Here is a 10,931-nt window from a genome sequence, read left to right on the forward strand (position 1 = left end):
GGCTGCTCAGGAGCAACCTTCCAAGAAGGAGTTTAGTGCCGAAAAATCTTCTCTTGCTACAGAGCATAAAGGTATTTTGGAGAAGAAGCTGCTGGAAGATCGACAGCTCCTGGAGAAGCTAAGTGAGTAAGGGCATTTGACACTTCACCTTTCTACTTCCATGGGGCTTTTCAGGTGGGAGGATGGTGAGCATGTTGTAGTGGCATTATAAATTTCACATCACTGCAATCAGTGTACAGAGCATTGAGTGGGAGTGGAAGGTACACACATTGCTGCCCCACTGCACATCCTGAATCTCTCTCTTCCTTTCAGAAGAAGAACCAGCTGTCCACAGCATGATGCCGTCCCCACCAAAAAAATCCAGGAAAACCTTTCCAAAATGGACCCCAGGGAATGCATCCAGGAAACACCCCAGTGACAGGACCTGTCCTGCAAAGCCTCTGCTGAGGGTGGCTGAGGCCAGCCTGCCCCACGATGCCAGCAGCTCCTCCATCCTCAAGGACAGGCGTGTCCTGGGAAGCGTGGCAGGGAGCCCCCGCTCGCTGGCAGCTCCCCCACACCCAGCCAGTGCCTTCACCCCTCCATCCTCCTTCATCACCATGGCCATGCCAGGGCCAGGCACTTCCCAGAGTGAAGAGGACAGGGCTGGTCCAGCTGCAAGAGGTAACCTTGGGTTCTGGCTCTGCTGCCTGGTCCTGAGGGTGACAGGGTGGGATGGGGACTTGCAGAGCAGCCAGAAAACCTCTGCTTTGCTCTTGGGGTGTATGGATTTTGTCTCAGGGCTACAGAGGTTAGAGATGGCATTTCCTGGTCCTTTCCACCTGGGAGATCTGTTCCAGGAGGGGTGTCTAAAGGGAGATGCAGTGTATGTTCTCTGTCTGCTGGGCTAGCAGGTCTCTCCCCCCAAGCCAAAAGACAATCTGAATGAATGCCTGCCTGAATAACTGAAATTCCCAAAAGCCCTGTGTCTCCATTAGTCAAACCTTCTAGATTTGCCTATTTCCCCATTTTCCACCCACTTCTATACCCATTAAATGCACTTATGAAAATGTGCTAGTGTCTTATTTACCTGCTGACTAACAGGAGCATCCAGAGACAAGTTGGCTCTTCTTGCCTTGCCCCCACCATATCATTTGCACTGGGAACAGAAGCCCTTGACATGCCACCTTTTTCTAACAAAAAATCCCCATTGATGAGTCCTGGAGAGCCTGTCTGGATCACTGTTATGCAAATGGAATAACATGTTGCCATGCAATCTAGCAGGGGTGCTTGAATAATCTGCACCTTTCCAACAACCAATTCTTCAGCTTGTCTCCCACCCCTGCAGCAGATTATGTTGCCCTACCAATGAAGAGGAAGTCAGATGGCATCTTTTCCCCGTGCCAGCAGCAGATCTGTCTGAACAGGTAACACCTGAAAGCACAGTAAGGAGCCTGAATGTTTCACACCACACATATTGATTTCTGTCCACTCTGTCTCCATTCTCTGCCAGTGCTTGCTTTGAGTAGATGCTCATGGAGGTTAAACCCAAAGCACAGAGTGTAATAGGAGTTTGTGTGGGCACATACAGCAGGGAAATGAGCCCTGATTCCATGGTGGGTCAGTGGGAGGTCCCCCATATCTGTGTGCCAGGAGGATGCACAGGAGTTTGTTCACATGAAGAACCCCTCATGTTCCCTCTCAGTCTATTTTATTCTTGTTGCAAATGAAACCAGAATTGACTTTGCTTTGCATTCCATATAATTCTCCTCAGGAATGAATTTGAAGATGAGCACAAAGCTGTTTGTGGCAGTGCTGTTTAACTTGCTTGTTTCTTTCAGCCGTGAGGAGCAAAAGATTGATGCTTTGCAAGAGTTGGATGGCTTTGAGAGGGCTCACAAAAATTTCAGTCCTGCTGAGGTGGAAAGGTAATTAGCAAAAGAAGGCACTGTGTTCTCCTCCTCACTACAAAAGTGAGCAGTGAAATCACAGATGGGTGACAAAGTGGGACGATTTTAAACTCCAAAGTTGCTGAGTCTCTTTACAATTGAGCCAGGTGCTTCTGATTGTAGGGCTTGGATTTAGAGATGCAAGAAGGCTCTAAAACAGTGCAGAAACTACAAAGCTCTTGCCTATAACAATCAAAACATGGTTGTGTGTTTCTTGTTTTATTGCTCATTACTTTGATGGCCAGTATCCAGTGATAAAGTGATGCTAGGGACAGTTTTCTTGCAAAGAAATGGGTACCAAAAAATTCAAGTTATGGTTCTTGTATTGTCATTTCCCACAAGTCTGTTGTTTAATACCACAAATATGTGTGTCCTGGGACTTGCAAGACAGGCTTTATGTCCTTCCTTACAACTGAGAAGAAAATTGAGCATGAAAGTCTCCATGTATGCAGGCCCAGGGGGAGTTGAGGGTTAAACTGAACGTTCCTGAGCACTGAAAAGTCCAGACCATGTTATTTTTCTCTCCTGCCTTATTCCTCACCCAGGAGTAGTTGGAAGGGTTGATACTCTGCCAGAGGAGTTGTCCTGCCCTGCAGGCATCTAATCACTGCTTGGGTGGAGGAGTGACATCCACAGTGAGGACACTGTGTCTTCTTGCCTTTACACAAACAACTTTAATTTTTCAGGGTGGAGAAGATGGAGCAGCTGGAAAGGATGGTGCTGGACCTCCAGCAGGACGTCCTCTCTCTGAAGAAGAAGGTGCAGAGGCTGGAATCCCTGTCCTTCCAGGAGGAGCCCCACCGACAGCCATGTGAGGTGGTGGAGCTCTTCAACGGCTACACCAAGGAGCAGCTGAAAGAGACCATCAGGTTTGACCAGAAAATCAGCACAGCCTGCAAGACTCTGCTCTACAAGCTCTTCACCTCTGACTACATCCAGAGCCACTCCATCACGGGGCGTAGGGGCAACACCTTCCGCGAGGCGAAGCCCATGATGGACGAACGCTGCATCAAAATCATCAGGGTGCTGCTGAAGCAGAAGTTTGGGGATCACCTCAGTGACACTGTGATCACAGAGAAGATCCAGAACGTGCAGAAAGCCCTGAGGCAGAAGTTTAAGACAGAGTGTCTCTGAGATGTGGGAGATTTGGTGTCTCCTCCTGCCATTCCCGTGTGTGTCCCTGAGCAGCTTTCCCAGGAGAGATGAGCTGAGCAGCTGCTGCTCAGTAGATTTCCCCCAGGGAGCCAGCCCAAGTAAACCATGTGCTAAACACAGCTAGAACATTGCCAAACCTCTTCCTCCATTAACCAAGCAGGAACTGGGCTCAGCTTGGCTCAGTTTTTGCACTCTACAAGTTCCTTCCCATCAGCCTGTGTGCAAACCTCACTGTGGGTGCATGGAATCACCTCTGTGACTCTGATGATGTGCTCAAAGGCTCCATTGGAGTCCAAGAATGGGTCAGGAAGGTAGCCCTGTTCCACACTGCAGATATGTTGGCTTTGGGATAGGGAATCCAGCTGCAGACAGGCTGTGTCACCCAATGCAGCTTCTCTCTGTCTGCCTCTGGTTGCCTTATTCTGCCTGTGGGACAATATTTACTCTTTCCTCACAGTGAATGTTTTATTTCCAGCACTAACAAAAAGGCAGACTCATTAAAATGACATCTTAAAACATTCAGAAAAAGATAACTCGTTTTTTTTTTCTGTTTATCTTAATGTAGCTATATAGAGGAGTTGTCTTCCCTAACAAAAGTTTGCTGAACAAGAGAAGGGGTCAATTAATGGAACTTCCAAGGGAACCCATGGAAGTTCCATTAATTTTCCTTTCAAGATCAGATTATTTCCATACAGGAGAAATCCCTAACATTTTTATGACACAAGAGTGAGGGATGGAGGACAAAATATGGCCCAACTTTGCTTTGAAGGTATATATCTTGTGGACACTGTCACTATTCTTTAAATACAGTATTTTTATCCTAGATAAAAAATGCCAAGTACAATCAGTCCCTTTGCTGAGGGACTACAGAGAAGGTCTAGAAAGAGAAATCTTTTCCTAAATAATTCAGAGCTGGAGTGTGGGTGGATTAAAATTGTTCTAAGTGTTAAAAGAATGAGATGCTGACACCAGTCCAGCACTTAACAGAAGTGCTGCAAAATCCCAAACATTCCCTTTTACAGAGGCTTCTCAGACAGGGAATTGGTTTTCTCAGCTTAATTTTTAAATTATTCAGGAAAAGAAATGCCAGTGGGATTGCATTAATCAAAACATTTGGTTTAATTTATATGTTTTGTTGTGTTTTCAAATATTTAATTTCTTCACAGTTACATGAGAAATAATAATGCAAAATAAATGTATTGGAGAAACAAGAAGCTGTTTTGAAAGAGAAAAAAAAGGTGTTATTCTCAGAATTTTCCTCCCCCTTCAGCCTTTTTTTTGAGCTCATCCATTAAAGTGGGGTTAATGCTGTGAAGTATTTTGGTTTTGAAGGGAGATAGGCTTGCCAATGTTTCTGGTACTCTTTTCATCAGATGTTTCTAACAGTCATGTTAAATTGCAGAAGTAACAACCAAAGATATTCCTTCTGGTTTCCCAGTGCAAATGCTTTTCCTAACTATGGTGCAAACACATAGGTGATGATTTCTCCTTTGTAGGGACCTTGGTCTGAGCAGCACCTGGAGCAGATCTGCTGTGACACTTAGAGCCCAGAGTGCAACCAGTCCTGGAAAATCCACTGGAACTGAGCAGAACTGCCCCAAAACCTCCTCAGTGCAGAAGCACACCTTGAAATACACCAGCCCTGCCAGAAACCTGGCACCTTAGGCTGCAGTCACTACTCAGGGAAATGTCCCAGGTGATGTTTTTAATGTTAACTTATCAAAGAGAAGATAAGGGGGCACAATCAGCCTTATCCTGCAGAACCTCAAAGCTCACCTTGTTCCAGCCCCTGCCATGGGCAGGGACACCTTCCACTATTCCAGGCTGCTCCAAGCCCTGCCCAACCTGGCCTTGGACACTTCCAGGGATGGGGCAGCCACAGCTTATCTGGGCACCCTGTGCCAGGGCCCCTCTCAGTCTTTCCTCCCTGATGTTCATCACATCCCTCACCAAGCTGCAGCCTGGAAAGCCAGCTCATGAATGTTATTTATTAAAATAAGTGCTGCTGCTGTTCTTCCCTGCTGACCCCCCTCTGAGGAGCATTAGATCATTACTGTGAGCAAGGGGAGAAAAAAGAGCCAGGCATGGACCTGCTGCGGGGTGCCACGGCTCCCGAAACACGCAGCTTTAGTCACCTCCCCTATAAGCAGATGAGCTGGGTGACCTTTCTGCTTGAAAAACCCTGCTTGAAAAACCCTTCGGTGGCTCCCTCAGAGGTGACTTCCCAGCCTAACACACTTGCTGGTGTTCAGGAGTGCTCCTGGTAAGTGGGCTGATGGATGCTCAGCTTCTCCGTGGGCAGCACAGCCGCAGCACTAATGAGCCAGCGCTCAAATGGGCCCTTCTCGGCTGTAAAAGTTGTCCTCAGATACTCTCAAAGGCTTTGATATGGCAGAGAGGCTTGAAGAATGGCAATGCAGGCGGCTTTTTGTCAAATTTCATTTTTGAAAGTGTTTGTGAGCCGGAGGCAGCGTTTGCAGGCTAATTGGGAGCATGGGCAGCCGCTGGATCAAACGTCAGCGCCAGGACGCCGGTGCTCTCACCTCCCTGAACTCTCCAGCTCTGGCTAATCAGCCTCCAGAGGGAGGGATCACACAGCCCTCGCATGTGGCATTCCCCAGGGAAGCAGGGGTCAGGGCAGATAGAGGAGGAGGAGGAAGGTTTGTGCCAGAACTGCTTCACTCAGGAATGTTCAAAGCTGTCTCTCTCTCTAAGCAATGAAGGGCAGCTCCATTGAATGGAATTAACTTCCCATTTTTAAATGAATTACCTGGAAAAAGTAGACAGCACTTGCTGTTGAGATTAATTACTCTGCTGAATCTGCAGCATCTTGTTAAAAATGGTGCTCATGCTCAGCTTCTGGGTGAGGTGGGTGCAGGAGGGTGTGGACAGCAAAAATGAGGGTCAAAACTCAGGGGAGGTCTCTTGCATTTGGTTCAAAAGCAGGAGAAATGGTTCCTGTTGACACTTGCAAAAACAGGACTGGAATGGAACATCCAGAGCTCTCTCCCTCTAGGAGGAGCTGGAGCAGCAGGGCTGACCTCAGGTTGGGTTCAGCTGGGATGTGCAGGGGTCTCAGTGAGCTGTGGGGCTCTCTGAGAGCCCTTGGTCCGCAGCACCCCAAAACTGCAGTGGGGCCCTGCCACACCCCCCACACCTGGGTACACCTCTGCTGTTTCCTTAGGAACCAGCTGAGAGCTGCATGTTGCTCACTGGCAGCAATACACAGGTTTTCAGGGAAAGGTGGGAACCTTTCCAGCCTGATCTGTATCAACCTTTACATTTTCAGCTGGGCCAACGTGAGGTTTCTGAAATTTCAGAGAAATCATAGAATTGTTTGAGTTGGAAGAGACCACTAAAGGTCTTCTAGTTTCACCCCCCTGCAAGGAGCAGGGACATCAGGTTGTTCAAAGCCCCATCCAACCTGACTGTGCCTGTTTCCAGGGATGGTTCGTGAACAGCTTCTCTGGACAACCTGTGCCAGTGTTTAAAAAAATAAAAATAAAAATCCAGTTGTAGAGGTGCTGCTGGCAGCATGATTTTTTGTGGGAAAAAATCCCCAGCCCAAACAAGAGGGAGATTCTTTGGTGTTTAACCCATTTTATTTAAAATTAATTTCCTTGACCCTGCCAGGGGGGTTCCATGTTCAGCACAGGCAGATTTTAATTTTCCCATTACGTGGTCTGTAGGAAGCACTCACTGCTGAGTCTCTCAATGCCTGCACTGTGTGCATCCCCCAGAAACCAAAACACATTCACTTAATGACATGCAGACTGTGAGTATCAGATAAAGGAATGATGTTAAAATGGAGCTGAATCCCTCCCTGGGTTTTAATCTAGGCTTACAAAGCCTGGCTGCCTTTCCATAAACCCCAGACAGCCATCCCTGAGCCTGCCTGGTGTTCCAATCTGGTTGGATGCACTTGGAAAAATTCTCTGCACAGGAGTGGTGCAGTGGGTGGTGGAAGTGTCTTTGGTTTGATATCCTCCCATCAGGCAGCTGCAGGAACAGGGAGATCTCAGCTGGGGCATGAAAGAAATACCAGAAGGGCAAGCCTTGGCCTGTGTGAGCTTGGAGCTGTGTGTCATTTCCTACTGTCACCCACACACAAATGCTCTGTGTCACAGGAAGAGTTTTTTGTTATTGTTCTGGTAAGTCTTTGTCTTGTTTTCTTTTCAAAAAGCCAGTAAAAATAAAACAACCCACATAGAGTGTGGTACCAGAGCTTTATCTGGACAATATTTTTATAAAAGTAAATTTTTATATCATTTTACTTTCTTCTTGAAATCATATCTGGTTTTGGTTTTTGGTTTTTTTTTTTTAAGAGTGCATTCCCATGCCTGAGAGGTGAGAAAATACATCAGATTTTGTATTTAAAGCAGTCTTTTATGTCTCTGCCTCAGTCGTGTATTCATTACACTTCACTTTAACCAGTATTTGTCTCTCTGCAGTACGTGATTACATTATTCCAACTCTCCATATCTCTCCATCTCCCCCACCTTTTTCAGAGCTGAATGGAACTGGGGAGATCATTATTAAAACACAGAAAGCAAAGAAATAAAATTAACCAGAGCACCAGTTCTCTTTGTGCTGAATACACTGAGGAAATAAAAGAGCCTTCCACTTCTAATAAAATCTGGATGTGAATTGCCTCATAAAAGCTTGGATGAATTATATTCAGAGGCCAAAAAGAGGGAAGAGAGAGAGCTTGGAGCCCTCCACCAGCAGGATGCTCTCCCTGCCTTGGTGTGCAGCCCAATGGAAATGCCAGGAGAGCTTTGGGATCAGGTGAGATGTTCTGCTCAGAGGATGAGCTTCAGGCCTGGATGAAGTTCAGGGCCACAGGCTATTCAAGTCCCTCCCAGTGAAATATTAGTGCTGCTGAAACTGCTGAAATTGCTGGAGCTCTTCCTGCTCCCTCTGAGGTCTCAGCCCTCCCTTAGGTTCTTGCCCAAGTTGCTGGATGGTGGAGGAACGACCCTGCAGAGCTGGGGTGACTTCTCAGCCCTCTTCATCCCCACCCTGATCTCCCAGGGTCCCAGGAAGGGTTTAGGATATGGAAATGGCTTCTCAGCTTCATCTGTGTGCTGGAAGATTAAGGTGGTGAGGGACATTCCCCAGGTGTCCTCTTGTCACCAGCAATTCCTGTTGTCCCAGGACACTGCTGCTCCCAGGAGATACAGTCTGGTGATGTGCTCACCTTTAAGGATATATCTGATGGTATTGGCTTTTCTTTTGGCACACAGGTTCAGCTGAAGCTGAGGGGACTGTGCCTAACTGAGTAATGGAGAGATTAACAGCCCAGAAAACCAGGCCTGCACGGTGCTCATTGATTGTTTCTCTCAAATATAAGCAGAGCAGCCCAGTGTCAGGCATCTGAGGAGAGAGGAGACTGCAGAACTGATGTACTCCTGCTAATGAATAATCGTTAAACTCCAAAGGAGTTTATTATTATTGCCATTAATTCTGGTTGTACTGTGCCTGGAGACAAGGAAGGTGGAGAAAGATGAGTTCATGACCTACATATTACAGAGTAGATTTTATCCTGGTAATATGAGAAAATCGATCATTTCTTAAGTGAGAGGACTGATAAAATCACTGACTTCTGAGGAGCAACATCATTGCTTTTATGTGTTCAGCAAGCTCACTGGGATGGTGTTGGAGAAGGGTCAAATCCCTCTTCCGGACATCCTAAGGTCAGGAGTTGGTTTGCCCTCAGTTTCCCAGAGGGAGGAGGGAAGCAGGAAACACCATCAGTGTTCACACCTGCACTTATATTAGGATTTCTCCTCCATGCTAACCATGAGGTCTTACTTACCCTGAACTCAGAATAAATTGCCAAAAGTCAAGGAAAGCCATAGGAAGATCCCTCCAGCCATAACAGCGATGGACCCAAGACAGGGGTTTCATGTTGTTCCTTAAGGTGTTTTGGATCAAGAGTAAAATACCATCATGATCTGAGAACCGTCCTCTTCTTCACTCTCCCCAAATGACTCCAGCACATTCCTGAGCAAGAGGACTCCTTCCTCTCCTGGAAACTAAAAAGTGAAAGACAAAAACCACCCACAAAAAATATCTGTTGTCATTTGTGCAGGCCAAAAGGGAGGGGCAAACTGCTCTCTGCCTTTTGGCTCTGTGATCAGTGTATTTCCAAGTCTCTAGAGCTGAAGCAGGAAGAAGTTGGGTTTGCTTTCTGCAGAAGTGCTGCCTTCCCATGTGGAGATGTTTCTGTATTTCTTGGCTCAGAATGGAAGGAGCAAATATGAATGTATTCATGACCCTTCCCCCATGAGATCTTTAGGGTGAAAAATGGAATCAGTCACTTCAATGGGTTGTCTTGGTAGAGGAATTGTGCACCTAACTGTAGTCTAGTCATTAATTAAATAATTCCTATTTATATAATACCCAGTGCTGGTTTAGCCAATGCTCTGAGGAGTGGGCTAGGAATGCTTATTTGTGGGAGGGAAAGCTAGGAGCAGAACTACTTTCTGGTGAATAATTTGAAAATTGGAACTGTGATCCCCATATTTTTCCTATAAATGCTGCAGACTCTGACCCACCTTTTTGTGCTTGCACAGCTTGGAGGGCTGTGTGTACCAGGTCACTTGAGAACCACCAATACAAACCAGGGAAGTTTGGGCATTTCCAAAGAACTGAGAGAGGGCTGGGACCCAGCAGCACTGATCTTTGGGAAAAATAACCCACTAACCCTGCCTGCCCTGGCAAAACTGTGTCATAAATCTAGACTAATCTTTGGTGACAAATGGCCTGGAAAGTGGAAAGGAGAGAGCTCATGCTCTTTTGTAAGAATAAAGATGAGTTAATTCCTGATTAGGAAAGACAGCAAATGGAGACACTTCCAGCTGCATGGACATTGTCTTGACATTGCCTGTTAAATGCCTAATGATGACAGTTAGTGTGAATTAGCTACTGAATATGTTTTATTGTGTTTTGTGGTCCCCAGGGCAGACACGCCACAGGCTTTTAAAGAGAATGAAAACAGAGAATAGGAGGCCTCCATACGGATCATTTTGAATCTGTAATGTCTGGTTATTAATGGTATTGAACAGTCAAAAAGCTACATGTTAAGGCTCGGCATGTTCTGTCTTCATAAATAAAAGCATGGAAAAGTGGATGGATCCCAAAATGACTGGCAGAAACATACCTGTACACCGGAATTGTTTTGGTTTTTTTCATTTTCCAAGCTGAAAAGTGGGGTAATGTTTTTGGTAAGCTGTTGAACTGGCAGCTCTTCCTATCCCTTTCCCAGGATGCCAATGCAGGGTCCAATTTTCATTGCTGAAGTGTGAGTTTTTCTCAATACGTTTGACCATCAGAAATTCAGATACAAGGGGAAAAAAGTCATCAGAACTCAGCAGGATCCAATTTTCCATCCCTGCATTTCAATTTGACATCAACAGTCTATAGAAAAAAATGCAAATATTACTTTTGCTGCGGACAGGAAGGAGAGAGGGTGCTGAGAGCTCTTGTGTTGTTTGATCACTTTAAAGCCTTTCCTGCAGAAACTGAAATGGTGAAATTCTGCTTGAAATGTGCTGGGTGAATTTACAGGCAGAAAGATGAGACCAGTAAATCTTCAACTTGGAGCAGCCTCTCTCAGACCTTTATGTTTATCTACTTAAATTCAAATACAGGATTTTTAAATTTTTTTGTGTGGCTTATCTGTGGATTCACCCTGAGTGCTTCTGGTTTAACCATCCAGTTCAGGGAAAGAAGAACCAAAGATGTTCCAGCTCTTTCCCCCAGCCCAGCCTTTTCTGTCCTGTGATGTTAATGAGTGATAATGCTTCATGAGGGTTTTTCACAGGCTATTGCTGCTCACAATCT

At 46.0% G+C, this 10,931-nt stretch overlaps 1 protein-coding gene across 10 annotated transcripts in view; it reads left to right on the forward strand.

Moving 5' to 3' along the window:
* LOC102074960 (uncharacterized) overlaps nucleotides 1-7,297 on the forward strand; it is a 50,435-nt gene extending 43,138 nt beyond the window's left edge. For 3 of the 10 annotated variants that reach the window (XM_074553425.1, XM_074553427.1, XM_005489121.4), the window contains 5 exons: nucleotides 63-122; nucleotides 313-663; nucleotides 1,328-1,406; nucleotides 1,821-1,907; nucleotides 2,615-7,296. In XM_074553425.1, the coding sequence (XP_074409526.1) occupies nucleotides 63-122; nucleotides 313-663; nucleotides 1,328-1,406; nucleotides 1,821-1,907; nucleotides 2,615-3,062 (1,025 nt within the window). In that variant the 3' untranslated portion in view covers nucleotides 3,063-7,296. Of the gene's footprint in view, nucleotides 1-36; nucleotides 123-312; nucleotides 664-1,327; nucleotides 1,407-1,820; nucleotides 1,908-2,614 lie in introns of all 10 variants that reach the window. The other 7 variants (XM_074553422.1, XM_074553419.1, XM_014268508.3 and 4 more) reach the window with 6 other exon arrangements.
* Nucleotides 7,298-10,931: the final 3,634 nt, after the last annotated feature.

This window comes from Zonotrichia albicollis, chromosome 17, assembly GCF_047830755.1.
Source record: "Zonotrichia albicollis isolate bZonAlb1 chromosome 17, bZonAlb1.hap1, whole genome shotgun sequence".
Taxonomy (NCBI): Eukaryota; Metazoa; Chordata; class Aves; order Passeriformes; family Passerellidae; genus Zonotrichia; species Zonotrichia albicollis.